The sequence below is a fragment of the Oncorhynchus gorbuscha genome, linkage group LG04, assembly GCF_021184085.1.
Source record: "Oncorhynchus gorbuscha isolate QuinsamMale2020 ecotype Even-year linkage group LG04, OgorEven_v1.0, whole genome shotgun sequence".
NCBI lineage: Eukaryota > Metazoa > Chordata > Actinopteri > Salmoniformes > Salmonidae > Oncorhynchus > Oncorhynchus gorbuscha.
In genome coordinates, this window is record NC_060176.1 from 2670708 (window position 1) to 2687665 (window position 16958).

Consider the following 16958-nt stretch of genomic DNA (forward strand, 5'->3'; position numbering starts at 1 on the left):
CAACAGGTCAGTAGACTTAGCCTAAACCCTCAGTCAATCTGAAACAACAGGTCAGTAGACTTAGCCTAAACCCTCAGTCAATCTGAAACAACAGGTCAGTAGACTTAGCCTAAACCCTCAGTCAATCTGAAACAACAGGTCAGTAGACTTAACCTAAACCCTCAGTCAATCTGAAACAACAGGTCAGTAGACTTAACCTAAACCCTCAGTCAATCTGAAACAACAGGTCAGTAGATTTAGCCTAAACCCTCAGTCAATCTGAAACAACAGGTCAGTAGGTTTAGTCTAATCCCAAACGGCACCAAATTCCCCATATAGTGCACTACTTTTGACCAAGCAGAATAGGATGCCATTTGGGATGCAGAACGAGTCAGAGTGGCATGAACGCTGGTGATGAGTGGAATCAGCTACAGTAGCATCAGCAACATCAGTGTTGCACAGCAGCAAACACTCCACTTGTTAAAGTAATGTGAGCAACGATCTACTACGATCCAGAGACACACTTTAAGCACAGCGGATGGCAGTAGGCCCTGCATGCATTTGTGGCGAAGCAGGAACAAATGAGACAACATGTGTGCTTAATGCCAACAGCATGTGTGGAGGGAAGGGTAGGGGTGAGAGGGGAGACAAGGGGAGACAAGGGAAAGGCAGGTGGGTGTAGGGGGTTCCAGGGGGATACAAGGGAAAGGCAGAACTTGATACATTTGAACCTTGTTTCCCCCAGAGAGTCTGGAGTGTTTTGAAGCTTAGCACGGAACCCCCAGAACACCAGAACACTTTCAAACAGCACTAACATTACACACTCTCCTGTCTAGTGACACATCTAAACCACAGAGAGCAATAATCAGTTACAGACACACAGACACACACACACACACAGACACACACACAGTATAAATCCATGTCTGAGAGTTATGAGCGCAAGCTACAAACTAAGATCAACACAATATTGTGAGAATAAAAGTGAATGAATTTCAAATCCTACTATCCTAAAGCTGTCCACAGTGCAGTGATGGTTTGTTGTGTGCCAACACTCAGCGAGGCCACGGCACCACGGTCAGGATGACTGGACAGTTTAACGTCTAACTATCAAGTCATGCCTTCACTACATCACAGCGTTATGTGACAGAATAGATTTAGCCTAAAACCCTCAGTCAGTCTGAAACAACAGGTCAGTAGATGTAAACACTCGTGAATCTGAAACAACAGGTCAGTAGATGTAAACCCTCAGTAAATCTGAAACAGGTCAGTAGAAGTAAACCCTCAGTCAGTCTGAAACAACAGGTCAGTAGATGTAAATCTGAAACAACAGGTCAGTAGATGTGAATCTGAAACAACAGGTCAGTAGATGTAAACCCTCAGTAAATCTGAAACAGGTCAGTAGAAGTAAACCCTCAGTCAGTCTGAAACAACAGGTCAGTAGATGTGAATCTGAAACAACAGGTGAGTAGATGTAAATTCTCTGTGAATCTGAAACCATAGGTTAGTAGATGTAAACCCGCAGTAAATCTGAAACAGGTCAGTAGAAGTAAACCCTCATTGAATCTGAAACAACAGGTAAGTAGATGTAAATTCTCTGTGAATCTGAAACCATAGGTTAGTAGATGTAAACCCGCAGTAAATCTGAAACAGGTCAGTAGAAGTAAACCCTCAGTGAATCTGAAACAACAGGTCAGTAGATGTAAACCCTCAGTGAATCTGAAACAACAGGTCAGTAGATGTGAATCTGAAACAACAGGTCAGTAGATGTAAACCCCCAGTGAATCTGAAACAACAGGTCAGTAAATGTAAACCCTCAGTCAATCTGAAACAACAGGTCAGTAGATGTGAATCTGAAACAACAGGTCAGTAAATGTAAACCCCCAGTGAATCTGAAACAACAGGTCAGTAGATGTGAATCTGAAACAACAGGTCAGTAGATGTAAACCCCCAGTGAATCTGAAACAACAGGTCAGTAGATGTAAACCCTCAGTGAATCTGAAACAACAGGTCAGTAGATGTGAATCTGAAACAACAGGTCAGTAAATGTAAACCCCCAGTGAATCTGAAACAACAGGTCAGTAGATGTGAATCTGAAACAACAGGTCAGTAAATGTGAATCTGAAACCAGGTCCAGTGAATCTGAAACAACAGGTCAGTAAATGTGAATCTGAAACAACAGGTCAGTAGATGTGAATCTGAAACAACAGGTCAGTAAATGTGAATCTGAAACAACAGGTCAGTAGATGTGAATCTGAAACAACAGGTCAGTAAATGTAAACCCCCAGTGAATCTGAAACAACAGGTCAGTAGATGTGAATCTGAAACAACAGGTCAGTAGATGTAAACCTCCAGTGAATCTGAAACAACAGGTCAGTAGATGTAAACCCTCAGTGAATCTGAAACAACAGGTCAGTAGATGTGAATCTGAAACAACAGGTCAGTAAATGTAAACCCCCAGTGAATCTGAAACAACAGGTCAGTAGATGTGAATCTGAAACAACAGGTCAGTAGATGTGAATCTGAAACAACAGGTCAGTAAATGTAAACCCCCAGTGAATCTGAAACAACAGGTCAGTAGATGTGAATCTGAAACAACAGGTCAGTAAATGTAAACCCCCAGTGAATCTGAAACAACAGGTCAGTAAATGTAAACCCCCAGTGAATCTGAAACAACAGGTCAGTAGATGTGAATCTGAAACAACAGGTCAGTAGATGTAAACCCTCAGTGAATCTGAAACAACAGGTCAGTAGATGTGAATCTGAAACAACAGGTCAGTAGATGTAAACCCTAAGTAAATCCCCAGTGAATCTGAAACAACAGGTCAGTAGATGTGAATCTGAAACAACAGGTCAGTAGATGTAAACCCTCAGTAAATCTGAAACAGGTCAGTAGAAGTAAACCCTCAGTGAATCTGAAACAACAGGTCAGTAGATGTAAACTGAAACCTAATGTAAATCTGAAACAACAGGTCAGTAGATGTGAATCTGAAACAACAGGTGAGTAGATGTAAATTCTCTGTGAATCTGAAACCATAGGTTAGTAGATGTAAACCCTGCAGTAAATCTGAAAAACAGGTCAGTAGAAGTAAACCCTCATTGAACTGAAACAACAGGTAAGTAGATGTAAATGAATCTCTGTGAATCTGAAACAACAGGTTAGTAAATGTAAACCTGCAGTAAATCTGAAACAACAGGTCAGTAAATGTAAACCCTCAGTGAATCTGAAACAACAGGTCAGTAGATGTAAACCTCAGTGAATCTGAAACAACAGGTCAGTAGATGTAAACCCTCAGTCAATCTGAAACAACAGGTCAGTAGATGTGAATCTGAAACAACAGGTCAGTAAATGAATCTGAAACAACAGGTCCCAGTGAATCTGAAACAACAGGTCAGTAGATGTGAATCTGAAACAACAGGTCAGTAAATGTAAACCCCAGTGAATCTGAAACAACAGGTCAGTAGATGTGAATCTGAAACAACAGGTCAGTAAATGTAAACCCCCAGTGAATCTGATGTGAATCTGAAACAGGTCAGTAAATGTAAACCCCCAGTGAATCTGTAAACAACAGGTCAATAGATGTGAATCTGAAACAACAGGTCAGTAGATGTGAATCTGAAACAACAGGTCAGTAAATGTAAACCCCCAGTGAATCTGTCAAATGTGAATCTGAAACAAAGGTCAGTAAATGTAAACCCCAGTGTGAAACAACAGGTCAGTAAATGTAAACAACAGGTCCTCAGTGAATCTGAAACAACAGGTCAGTAGATGTAAACCCTCAGTGAATCTGAAACAACAGGTCAGTAAATGTAAACCCCCAGTGAATCTGAAACAACAGGTCAGTAAATGTAAACCCTCAGTGAATCTGAAACAACAGGTCAGTAGATGTAAACCCTCAGTGAATCTGAAACAACAGGTCAGTAAATGTAAACCCCCAGTGAATCTGAAACAACAGGTCAGTAGATGTGAATCTGAAACAACAGGTCAGTAAATGTGAATCTGAAACAACAGGTCAGTAGATGTAAACCCTCAGTGAATCTGAAACAAAAGGTCAGTAGATGTAAACCCTCAGTGAATCTGAAACAACAGGTCAGTAAATGTAAACCCTCAGTGAATCTGAAACAACAGGTCAGTAAATGTAAACCCCCAGTGAATCTGAAACAACAGGTCAGTAAATGTAAACCCCCAGTGAATCTGAAACAACAGGTCAGTAGATGTGAATCTGAAACAACAGGTCAGTAGATGTGAATCTGAAACAACAGGTCAGTAAATGTAAACCCCCAGTGAATCTGAAACAACAGGTCAGAAAATGTAAACCATCAGTGAATCTGAAACAACAGGTCAGTAGATGTGAATCTGAAACAACAGGTCAGTAAATGTAAACCCTCAGTGAATCTGAAACAACAGGTCAGTAGATGTGAATCTGAAACAACTTTCAGGTAGATGCAAACCGTCAGTAAATCTGAAACAGGTCAGTAGATCAGGTCTTACCACATGCTGACTCTCCATTGCTCTTCCCGGACGTGTCTACAGGATCCAGCCAGCCCAGGTTCCAGCTCTGCCATGACAACAGGGTGGGCTTCACACCTAACAGAGACACATAGGAGACAGACACACTATTTTTAAACACTAAATGTATGTTGTTCTTATCAAAGGAGCGACAGGGTAGCCTAGTGGTTAGAGTGTTGGACTAGTAACCGGAAGGTTGCAAGTTCAAATCCCCAAGCTGACAAGGTACAAATCTGTTGTTCTGCCCCTGAACAAGCAGTTAACCCACTGTTCCTAGGACATCATTGAAAATAAGAATTTGTTCTTAACTGACTTGCCTAGTTAAATAAAGGTGAAAAAAAAAATTAAAAGGACGGCCCAAAAACTGTCAGACTCCAGCCACCCATCTACCGAATGGCAAGCAATACCGGTGCTGGTCTGGAACCAACAACACCCTGAACAGCTTCTACCCCAAGCCATAAGACTACTAAATAGATAACAACATAGCTACCTGGACTGCGTTGACCCTTTTTGCACTAACTCTTTTGACTCATCACATACGCTGCTGCTACTGTTTATTATCTATCCTGTTGCCTAGTCACTTTACCACTACCTATATGTACATATCTACCTAAATTACATTGTACCCCTGCACATCGACTCAGTACTGGTACCCCGTGTATATAGCCAAGTTACCATTACTCACTGTGTATTTATTCCTCGTGTTACAATTCTTTCCAAAAATCTTTTCAATTTTCTCTCTGCATTGTTGAGAAGGGCCCGTAAGTAAGCATTTCACTGTTAGTCTACACCTGTTGTTTACCAAGCATGTGACAAATACATTTTGATTTGATCTTTGTTGTTCTTTGTCATTTACAGTTTGTAATTTTGTTGTTTAGAAAGTCTGTAATGCATTTAGATGTTAAACTGCTCTCTAAATACAGCGTGATGTGGTTGCATGCCGTGATCACCAGACCCAAACAATAACACTAACCTGACACCCAGAGGGAGATGAGGTCAGTCAGGTCTGTCTTGAAGTCATGGCCTAGACGTTCCATGGACTCAGGGAATGCTGCGTAGAACGCTGCGTAGACCGCCTGGGCCAGGCAGTCTGCATACACCTGGAACACACACACAGTCTTTACTGTAACTGGTGCACCTGTCTTGTCTTACACAAACACTGATACTTGTCTTTTCTTCAAGTAAGTTAGAAGCAGTGATTTTGCAGACAGCAGCTGTTTTTGAAGAAGGTTCTACTTGCAATGACTGTGACAGCTGAATGCTCTGAATGTAAGTCTCTCTGGATAACAGTGTTTGTTAAATATACATAAGTACCTTAAAGAGCTTGTCCTTCAGGTCCATCTGAACGGTCATCAGCAGAGAGACAAAGGCTCCAGAGATCCGATCAAACAACTGGCTCTCCTCCTCCACATTAGGCTGGGAGGATATTGACACACAATTCCACGCTGTAAGGTACTGCAGGCTACCTAACCTGACAGCATCAACAACTGTCAGAACATATTCTAAAGTAAATGTACGTACAGAGCCATACATTTCATCATTTACTCAACTCTATCAGGAACTATTACGTACAATATTTAGATATTTCAATAGTTCTATTGTGCATACGCTTTCTATTGTGCTACGTGTGTAAGACTGCCTCTGCTTAATACTGAGTATATCATAACTTAGTTGTGGAATCTGGCAGAAACCTTCAGATAAGATCATTTTCACTGCACGCATTTCCTCTAAATCACATTCATCTATAAATACTATATTGCCAGTGATGGATGTACTGTACAGGCTGGAGTAAAAGACGAGCCTCCCCATCATCTGCCTCATATTAATATATGTATCAAAGTTACATGTCTTGGTTGCATTGTCCGTTGATATAGTGCATCACAAAGGATGGAGTGAAGTCACCTTAAATCTGTGGAGGAAGAACCACCAGAATGTGTCTTTGAGAACAGCCACGGACAGATCACACAGAAAGAACGGCCTCCAGATCTTCAGGAAGCCTGGCTGCAGTAAAGAATCATACACACACATACAGCAGGTTTAATGATGATTAGCCTAACCCTAATGGGACTGAATTGTTCTGTTATGTACACAGCAATTAAATGGTCATTGCAAAGTGGTAATTACATAATAATTGCTCGATAATTATTCTTTAGTATTTTGATAAGTCAGTGAAACAGCCACCATGACCTTACTGTTGTTAGGTGGTTCCCAATTGTGTCAGTAAATACCAGCTGACACAGGAGTGTTAAATAAAGCATTACAGATAACTAGCTAATCTCTAATCTACTTTTCAATGAATACCAATCCACCCTGCCGTTAAAGACTGCCACACAGCAGCATAGCTACAGTACATATGTGAGAGATGAATCATGTGTGCTTGGAATGCAGTCGAATCCGACCGCATGCACCGAGAGCGGGAGAGGGCCACATTCAATACACATGTGCTTGACATGCATGTGAAGTTTGCATGCGATCCCTTTCTCTTTTTCCTAAAAGCTGTGACAGCTCAGGTATCTGTGAGACCTGACATAACATAACAAGTCTGCTCTCCATCACCCGGACCGGCCACATCTGGCTTTCAGCGCAATGGATGGATATTAGTGTTTGTGGTCATAAATAAGAACTAGCCCAGCGCTGGTTTACTCTGCCTTTCATTTGTCTCTCCGTTTCTGTATACTGCACTACTTTTGACCAGAGCCCTATGGGAAACTCTATGGGCCCTGGTTAAAAGTAGTGCACTATATAGGGAATAGGGTACCATTTAGGATGCAGCCTGGGACTGTTAATACTACAGGACTTTAATAGGAGCCTGGCTGCTCCTTAGATTAACGTGATTGGTTGCAGAGCTGCCACAGTATTCCCCTTTGATGAGGGAGAGCAGAACTCTGGTCTGGTACTCTCACTCACTCACTCACTCACACACTCACTCACACACTCACACACACACTCACACACACACACACACACACACACACACACACACACACACACACACACACACACACACACACACACACACACACACACACACACACACACACACACACACACACACACACACACACACACACACACACACACACACACACACACACACACACACACAAGATTTGAGTTTGCAGGTATGTACATTAAAGCCTTGGGCCTCTGATACTCTGTCCAAATGCTGTAAGGCATCAGGATGTCCTGGGATGTCAGTGTCCTCGACTGCATCAAACCCTGGGTAGTCATAGTCCTGGAGAAACACAACTCATTAGTTTAACTAAGTAAACACCAGAGAGATATGTCCCTCATGGTGTAAAGAGCCATAAACAGACAAGACAACAGACTCACCTTGATGTCCAAGCTCCGCGACACTGCCTCACTCTGGAATTAAACAGTCAATGTTGTTGTAAATCAGAATCATCCTATATAAATGATCAAATCTAATACAAATAATTATAACTGCAACTCATTACCTGCTCTTTCATGATTCGATGTGCTCTTTGCACATACATTTTATCTGAGAAAGAAACATTGAGATAATGGCAAAGGTATCACCACTTCACAGCAGCCCTATGTTTCAATGACCTGGGCTAGAAATATACAATTTGGCCTGATGGTGAATTTGAGAGCTGTGGGTAGTGTAGCTACTTACATGTATTCATATCATCAAATACTGACTCCGCATTCTTGTTTTTGCTCTGTTCTTGTGACATTATGGATGCATGTAGTTTTATCTTGGAATATAGCTCCTCTATGCTCTTGGAGAAGGACATGGTGACGTCCACTGGGAATGGCACATTTACTTTAAAGTAGTCATATATCTGTCTGGGATGACTGTAATGTTTGAAGTGGGATGATATCTCTATATTCTCCTCAAACGCCACGGGCCAGTCAACCTACAGAAAGTGTTGAGAGACTGTTTCAGTATCATGATGTAGGCCTATTTGTTATATGTGAGTATTTATGTTGATTATTATCATGTTGTGATCCATCTCAAATACCTACACTACCAGCCAAAATTTTTAGAACACCAATACTCATTCAAGGGTTCTTCTTCATTTTTGACTATTTTCTACATTTTAGAATATTAGTGAAGACGTAAAAACTATGAAATAACACATGGACTCATGTAGTAACCAAAAAAGTGTAAAACATCCAAATATATTTTATATTTGAGATTCTTCAAATAGCCACCCTTTGCCTTGATGCAGCGTTGCACACTCTTGGCATTCTCTCAACCAGATTCATGAGGTCGTCACCTGGAATGTATTTCTTTAATGTTAATTTGTGGAATTTCTTTCCTTCTTAATGCGTTTGAGCCAATCAGTTGTGTTGTGACAAAGGTAGGGGTGGTATTCAGAAGATAGCCCTATTTTGGTAATTGACCAAGTCCATATTATGAACTGCAGAAATATGCAAAGAGAAACAACAGACCATCATAACTTTAAGACATGAAGGTCAGTCAATACGAAAAATTTCAAGAACTTTGAAAGTTTCTTCAAGTGCAGTCGCAAAACCCATCAAGCGCTATGATGAAACTGGCTCTCATGAGGACCGCCACAGGAAAGGAAGACCCAGTTACCTCTGCTGCAGATGATAAGTTCATTAGTTACCAACCTCAGAAATTGCAGCCCAAATAAATGCTTCACAGAGTTCAAGTAACAGACACATCTAAACATCAACTGTTCAGATGAGACTGTGTGAATCAGGCCTTCAGGGTCGAATTGCTGCAAAGAAACCACGACTAAAGGACACCAATAAGAAGAAGAGACTTGCTTGGGCCAAGAAACATGAGCAATGAATATTAAACCAGTGGAAATTTGTAATTTGGTCTGGAGTCCAAATTGGAGATTTTTGGTTCCAACCGCCACATGAGACGTGATGTGGGTGAACAGATGAGGAGGAGGAGGTGTGATGGTGCTTTGCTGGTATTTAGAATTCAAGGCACACTTAACCAGCATGGCTACCACAGCATTCTGCAGCGATATGCCATCCCATCTGGTTTGGGCTTAGCGGGACTATCATTTGTTTTTCAACAGGACAATGACCCAACACACCTCCAGGCTGTGTAAGGGCCATTTTTACCAAGATGACGAGTGATGGAGTGCTGCATCAGATGACCTGGCCTACACAATCACCCAACCTCAACCCAAATGAGATGCTTTGGGGTGAGTCGGACCGCAGAGTGAAGGAAAAGCAGCTAACAAGTGCTCAGCATATGTGGGAACTCCTTCAAATAGGGTGGCTATTTGAAGAATCTCAACCATAAAATATATTTTGATTTGTTTAACACTTTTTGGGTTACTACATGATTCCATATGAGTTATTTCATAGTTATGATGTCTTAACTATTATTCTACAATGTAGAAAATTAAGAAAAACCCTTGAATGAGTAGGTGTTCTAAAACTTTTGACCGGTAGTGTACACAATTAGCGAGTGAATTCTTACAGCTTAACACATGGTATAAAACAAAATTGCCTACACTATGTAATCTTGCCTGGACTGTGCTAGGAACTACTTGTTAACGTTAGCTAACGTCAAATTAACACATTGGCAGCAGTCTCTAATAAATAACCATTGTTTATAAGGCTTTTCTTACCAGTCCCTGATTCCGAACAAACTTTTCAAACGTGCTCAGGATTTCTTCATCGTCCTCTGGGTCTTGTTGTTTAGCCATGTTTTGTCTCTGACCCTCCAAAGATGCTCAGCCCTGAGTGTCAAAATATTACTCTTGTGTTCCGTTGCTAGGTAACAGCAGTCATTAACATTAGCGCCGCTAACTTCTTCCGGTTGACACTTCCGGTGTAGAGCGAGTCCATGCTTGCTCCGCTTCAGAGTACATATACAATTGTTCTAAATCAATTGGATCAAGTCTCATTTTAAACAGGTAACGTTAATGAATTGTGAAATGGGATTTATGTCTTCCACTGTTAGATAAAAACATTCCTTGTATCGCTATATGAACGTGTTTATAGCCTCAAGCTAATTTAGCTAGCTATCATTATCTGCAACAAGATTCTAAGTTAGCACAATGGGTTAGTTATAAAACTCTTTGCTTACACAGTGCAGTGCTGACATTACCGTTCTCCTAGCAACAGGATATTATGCCCAGCATTCCCCCTGCAAAGAAATGCTAAACTTTAGTAATATATATTTTTTAGGACTCTAGTGCAGTACAACCAAATAGTTTTATAACTAAATCAAGATAGACCACAGCCTGTCGTTTCCAATCGGAACAAATTAGTCATAGTGGGCAGAGCCAAGCGCGAGCTAGCCAGATTATATTAGCCCGTTCTAGCAATAATATTCTCCCACTGGGCTTCCTCTTACTGTGGAAACGCCAAGCAGAAGTTTCACATTTATACATCCGGTGAAATATCTGTCTCATTGTTCTGTGGTACAACTTTTTTTCACAGCATTGCAACCACCTCTGAATAAATGTATGGATACTTTAAATATTGTATTATTTATACCGCATTTATTTGTATTAATTTACACAGATAATGGTATGTTAAGCTATTGTGTAGGCTATATTTAAATAAATACACCAACAAAATACAAATAATGTTATTGAAATTATTCAATAGATTCTGCAAAACTTAAATGGGTCTCTTGTGCTGGGCAACGGGTTTAATACAGAGTACTGGTGACTCCTTATTCCTTACAACCACTCCTATCTCTGCAATGCAATACACTGTATGTGGGATACTTATTGGCTTGTAGAGAGAACTTTAGTACCTGTTCATAGCGGGGTTTTTTTTTTTTTGGGGGGGGGGCTGTTAATGGCTATATGGGTCCACTAATACAGCACTATTAAAGGCCCAGTGCACTACTTTTGTGGAACCCCCCCAAAAAGGTTTAAAAAAATAATAATTGCGACACAGCACCCCTACTTCCCACTGCTATGCCTGTCTCAGCTAAACTGGGGTGGGAAATACTCAGTAGGGTCTCTACTAGTTTTGGTGGGGGGCTGTGTCGCACAGTTAAATCAAATTTTAAAAAATCTATAATCCCCAAAGCAGTACACATTGGCTTGTAGAGAGAACTTTTTGACCAGTCTCAGCTAAAGTGGTTGGGAAATACTCAGTAGTCATTGTCATTTGTTTGGAGTGCTCCATGTGAGCAATGAGCATGGGCCTTGTTTCTGTCTTGTTAATGTTGAGGGAACACACACGCCTGAGCACGCATAGATGTAGCCTACCTGGCCTGTTGCGCACAAATGTAAGAAAATGCCCATTTAGGGATGTTCGATTTTTGATTGTCTTAAATCACCATGTCCACCACTAATAAGCTGAGCTTTAGTAATTATTTTCTTCACCTCACACAGTCAGTCAAAAGTTTATTTTTATTTTTTTACTTCCATTGCAAATGATTGCCTAATAATTCCTCACAGTAGGCCTATTTGAAAACTATTTCCAACAATCGCCCCTCGATAATCACCAAACCTCGGTGTGAAAGTGCAAAATATCATAATCTGATGATCCCATATATCCAGTCATAAAATAAGTTTCCCTTGTGCAAAAATCTCTGAGGAAACTCTGGGCCCGGAATAGACTAGTTGATCGTTGCAAGTTCACTAGAGACAGCTTTTGGTCAGATCCAGTTGATTGATTTGATACAATGTTGCGCTTCACTAGTGATAGCTCAAGCCAAGGGAGGCAGACAGACAGTCAGAAAGGGAGGCAGACAGACAAGTTGAGTTGAGAGATGAATGTGAAAGAATCTGAATTTATCAGTATATTTTCTACTGTTTTTATTTGTGAGCTTTATGTATTTTAACTTAGTTGATAATGGAAGTTCTAGGCCAACGGCTGCATTGGCCATCTCTGAGCTCCATCCGATCATTTAAGATATTTAACCGCCAATGATCAGTGTATAAATGTGTCCATATGTCAGAGACTGGTGCTGATTAACATGAAGAATGTTTTGATTAACCACAAGACAATGATTGAGAAACAAAAATGTTATTGTTGAAATTAAACTATTCCATGAAAATGTGCATATGAAGATCATAACTGGCACAGATCGGTAGAAGAAATGATATGCTCCCCAAACGTGAAACTCGTGTGATGCCTATGAAGTCTTTATAAAATAATTGCCTCCATGTTTCTATGGTTGGATTTTCAAGCAATGTAGGACATGCCTCACAATGTGGTAAAACATTCGGGTTTCAAACAATGAAGTATTTTTTTAAATGTATACTTCCTCCAGCGCACATTGTGAAGTGGTGGGTGATGCACTGATAGCCTGTCTACCATTGTGAAGTGGTGGGTGATGCACTGATAGCCTGTCTACCATTGTGAAGTGGTGGGTGATGCACTGATAGCCTGTCTACCATTGTGAAGTGGTGGGTGATGCACTGATAGCCTGTCTACCATTGTTTTTGTGAAGTCAATTGGTGGGTGATGCACTGGAACAACCACTTTACAATTTTATCTGTCTATCCTAGGTATTCCTTAAAAGGTGGGGTTTCAGGTGTCTCCGGAAGGTGGTGAACTCCGCTGTCCTGGCGTCATGAGGAGTTTGTTCCACCATTGGGGAGCCAGAGCAGCGAACAGTTTTGACAAGCTGAGCGGGAACTGTACTTCCTCAGTGGTAGGGAGGCGAGCAGGCCAGAGGTGGATGAACGCAGTGCCCTTATTTGGGTGTAGGGCCTGATCAGAGCCTGAGGTGCCGTTCCCCTCACAGCTCCTAGGCAAGCACCATGGTCTTGTAGCGGAACTTCAACTGGAAGCCAGTGGAGAGAGCGGAGGAGCCGTGAGAGAATTGGGAAGGTTGAACACTAGTTGCGGCGTTCTGGATGAGTTGTAGGGGTTTAATGGCACAGGCAGGGAGCCCAGCCAACAGCGAATAGCCTGTCTACCATTGTTTTTTTCTTCCGGTCAATTTGGCCAGCAACTATTTTATCTGCATAAAAAAAGAAGGCCAAAAGCAGAGGATTACCAGCTAATGGAAACCCTGGTAGAGACCCTACTGAGTATTTCCTAGCACACGTTAGCTGAGACAACTTTTATACCTTTCTACAAGCCAATATGTATCCCATGTACTGTCTATTACAGTATATTGCATTGGGCGTTAGAGGGGGCGGAGAACGTCGTGCTGCTGGGTATGTATTACACAGTCCCACTCCAAAACTAACCATACTAACTACTGAGTATTTCCCACTTCAGCTGAGATGGGTAGAAAAGTTATCTATAGACCAATAATCAACATAACTGTGTCAACATTGTATTTTTTCATTATTGGTATTAATGTATTTAAAACCATTAATATTTTTAGAAATTACTCATTGCATTTTCTTGTGACCATTGATTTAAAATTCTATATCTTTTGAATGAGTTATCCATATTGCAATGTTTTGAAATGCGGGCTTTTGACTTATTTGTTGTGACTTGCTTCGTAGCGAGCCAACTACCTAGCTAACTGGTATAACTACGTCCCTGGCTGTGCACCTGATTCTCCCGTTTGATGTTTTGTTTGTTGTCAGCCACCTCCAGTCAGTCAGTGGGATGTCCAGTTCGGACGTGCTAGCCAGTCCCAGTGGTGTGGACGTGTCCTCCTCTCCCAAATCACCACTGGCTAAAACCCAGCAACCTGACAAGGACTCCAAACCAGTAACCAAACAGAACCCTGTCCCTGCCTCCCCTCCCCTCCATGGTCTGAAGCTGGCTCCCCACAGGGAGCTGGAGCAGGCACAGCAGAGGGGCAGGCTGAAGTGTTCTAGCTGCGGAGGCTCCCGGATGTTCTTCTGCTACACCTGCTGCTCTTTAGTGGGCGTCAGCCAGCAGGAAATCCCCTCTGTCAAGGTCAGGGAAAGATCTGGAGCTCTGTTCTCCTTATTGGCCTTATTAAACATAACACACACAGGCTTGTAGTGGCCAGTCTGATTGGTTTTATTAAAGCACACAGGCTTGTAGTGGCCAGTCTGATTGGTTTTATTAAAGCACACAGGCTTGTAGTGGCCAGTCTGATTGGTTTTATTAAAGCACACAGGCTTGTAGTGGCCAGTCTGATTGGTTTTATTAAAGCACACAGGCTTGTAGTGGCCAGTCTGATTGGTTTTATTAAAGCACACAGGCTTGTAGTGGCCAGTCTGATTGGTTTTATTAAAGCACACAGGCTTGTAGTGGCCAGTCTGATTGGTTTTATTAAAGCACACAGGCTTGTAGTGGCCAGTCTGATTGGTTTTATTAAAGCACACAGGCTTGTAGTGGCCAGTCTGATTGGTTTTATTAAAGCACACAGGCTTGTAGTGGCCAGTCTGATTGGTTTTATTAAAGCACACAGGCTTGTAGTGGCCAGTCTGATTGGTTTTATTCAAGCACACATGCTTGTAGTGGCCAGTCTGATTGGTTTTATTAAAGCACACAGGCTTGTAGTGGCCAGTCTGATTGGTTTTATTAAAGCACACAGGCTTGTAGTGGCCAGTCTGATTGGTTTTATTAAAGCACACAGGCTTGTAGTGGCCAGTCTGATTGGTTTTATTAAAGCACACAGGCTTGTAGTGGCCAGTCTGATTGGTTTTATTAAAGCACACAGGCTTGTAGTGGCCAGTCTGATTGGTTTTATTCAAGCACTAGCCTGCAGACATGGGCTGTCAGAGATAGTGGTACTACATTTACGGTGCCTCACACACTAGATTGAAGTGTACTTCGGTTCTGGTGCAGATGCAGGCTTTTGTTACAGCCCAGCATGAAAGAACACACCTGATTCAACTAATTGATCAAGCTTATGGTGTATGTACAGATACAAGTTTGAGACAATTCACAGTACCTGTGTTGACTGTTTGTATTGGTAATACCTGACCTGTAATGGATGAACATGGTTGGTCACACTGTAAACTTTCTCTAACTTGTGTTTGCAGCTCCCTATAAAGATTGACATCATCAAGCATCCCAGTGAGGTTGATGGGAAGAGCACAGCCATACACGCCAAGATCCTCGCCCCCGATGATGTCACCATCTACACCTACCCCTGCATACCTGAGTATGAAGATGACACAGACAAAGTTAGTCAGCTTTTCCTCATCTTCATATGAACAAATATTCAGAGAATGTGAGCCTGATTAACTAATAAACAGTTTGTTTACCACATCATATACATAAAAATGTGTGTCATGTGTCTAATGTAACCTGATTTAGATAATATTAATACCATTGTATTATGTTGACTTGAAATGACTGACAAGTATTGGGTGTGTGTGCATGTTTAGGTAGTGCTGGTGTTCCCTGGTCCTGGATCAGTCTCAGTGGAGGAGATGACATGGAGATTGCAGAACCTGGCTGTCATGAAGTCAGCTGCCTCCCCAGATGAGGAACCGTCCCCAAAGAGGCCCAGAGCCGAGGAGATGCCAGGGGCTACACAGCAGGCGGAGGGACACACATCAGGAGCCACACACACAGAAGAGAGGGGAGGGGAAGCAGGGATAGAGGGCCAGACTGAGACACCAGGGGCCTGTCCCCTCCAGAGAGTGGTGTTCATCGACAGCACATGGAACCAGACCACCAGAATCATCACAGATGAGAGACTACAGGGTAATTATGATAGATATAGCATTGATGTAACTTAAAGTGCTGTACGTTACATGGGGGAACTACTTTGTTATTACCTAGTTATAGCCTACAACAAGAGCCCAGAGTTTTTCTTGGTCGGGTCACAATGTGAACAGGACAAACTCCTGGCCCTGATAATGACTGATGGACTGTTCTTTTCTCTGTTTCTGCAGCGTTGCTCCGTGTGGAGCTGAAGACCAGGAAGACGTGTTTCTGGCGCCATCAGAAAGGTTCTCCAGACACCTACCTGGCAACCATAGAGGCTGTCTACTACTTCCTCAAGGACTACCAGGAGCTGTGTCTGAGACAGGAGTACACAGGACAGTACGACAACCTGATGTACTTCTACTGTTACCTACACACACTGATCAACAAGGCTAAGACAACCGCTGGGAGACGCTGAGGCTGCAGGGAGGAGAGAGAGGCCAAAACTACCGCTGAGAGACGCAGAGGCTGCAGATAGGAGAGAGAGGCCAAAACTACCGCTGAGAGACGCAGAGGCTGCAGATAGGAGAGAGAGGCCAAAACTACCGCTGAGAGACGCAGAGGCTGCAGATAGGAGAGAGAGGCCAAAACTACCGCTGAGAGACGCAGAGGCTGCAGATAGGAGAGAGAGGCCAAAACTACCGCTGAGAGACGCAGAGGCTGCAGATAGGAAAGAGAGAGGCAAAAAACTACCAGAGGCTGCTGGGAGGACGCTGAGAGAGAGAGGCTGCAGATAGGAAAGAGAGAGGCCAAAACTACCGCTGAGAGACGCAGAGGCTGCAGATAGGAGAGAGAGGCCAAAACTACCGCTGAGAGACGCAGAGACTGCAGATAGGAAAGAGAGAGGCCAAAACTACCGCTGAGAGACGCAGAGGCTGCAGATAGGAGAGAGAGGCCAAAACTACCGCTGAGAGACGCAGAGACTGCAGATAGGAGAGAGAGGACC

General features: G+C 42.4%; 2 protein-coding genes across 3 annotated transcripts; one reads left to right on the forward strand and one right to left on the reverse strand.

The window, feature by feature from the left end:
- Positions 1-4460: 4460 nt before the first annotated feature.
- On the reverse strand, positions 4461-10331 carry LOC124033460 (protein FAM227B-like). The gene is made up of 9 exons (XM_046345487.1): positions 10075-10331; positions 8127-8370; positions 7948-7991; positions 7823-7855; positions 7620-7724; positions 6392-6490; positions 5804-5905; positions 5463-5589; positions 4461-4567 (listed from the first exon to the last, which is right to left on the reverse strand). The coding sequence occupies exons 1-9, from the start codon at positions 10150-10152 to the stop codon at positions 4461-4463; spliced, it is 939 nt and encodes a 312-aa protein (XP_046201443.1). The 5' UTR covers positions 10153-10331.
- dtwd1 (DTW domain containing 1) lies at positions 10246-16685 on the forward strand. Of its 2 annotated transcripts, XM_046345005.1 has the most exons (6): positions 10256-10362; positions 13535-13581; positions 13963-14281; positions 15340-15483; positions 15688-16009; positions 16201-16685. In XM_046345005.1, exons 3-6 carry the CDS (start codon positions 13985-13987, stop codon positions 16428-16430), a joined length of 993 nt encoding a protein of 330 aa, XP_046200961.1. In that variant the 5' UTR covers positions 10256-10362; positions 13535-13581; positions 13963-13984; the 3' UTR covers positions 16431-16685. The 2 variants fall into 2 exon arrangements, with proteins under 2 accessions (XP_046200960.1, XP_046200961.1); XM_046345004.1 differs by lacking the exon at positions 13535-13581 and having other exon boundaries at positions 10246-10362.
- The last annotated feature ends 273 nt before the right edge of the window (positions 16686-16958 follow it).

Excerpts from the sequence above, each read along its gene's own strand:
- LOC124033460 (XM_046345487.1), bottom strand. The coding sequence starts at position 10,152 with ATGGCTAAACAACAAGACCCAGAGGACGATGAAGAAATCCTGAGCACG. Across the intron at positions 6,491-7,619 it reads CAGAGGCCCAAGGCTTTAAT|CCAGGCTTCCTGAAGATCTG; the intron begins GTACATACCTGC and ends TCTTTACTGCAG. Across the intron at positions 4,568-5,462 it reads CATCTCCCTCTGGGTGTCAG|GTGTGAAGCCCACCCTGTTG; the intron begins GTTAGTGTTATT and ends TGTCTCTGTTAG.
- dtwd1 (XM_046345004.1), top strand. The coding sequence starts at position 13,985 with ATGTCCAGTTCGGACGTGCTAGCCAGTCCCAGTGGTGTGGACGTGTCC. Across the intron at positions 14,282-15,339 it reads AGGAAATCCCCTCTGTCAAG|CTCCCTATAAAGATTGACAT; the intron begins GTCAGGGAAAGA and ends TTGTGTTTGCAG. Across the intron at positions 16,010-16,200 it reads CACAGATGAGAGACTACAGG|CGTTGCTCCGTGTGGAGCTG; the intron begins GTAATTATGATA and ends CTGTTTCTGCAG.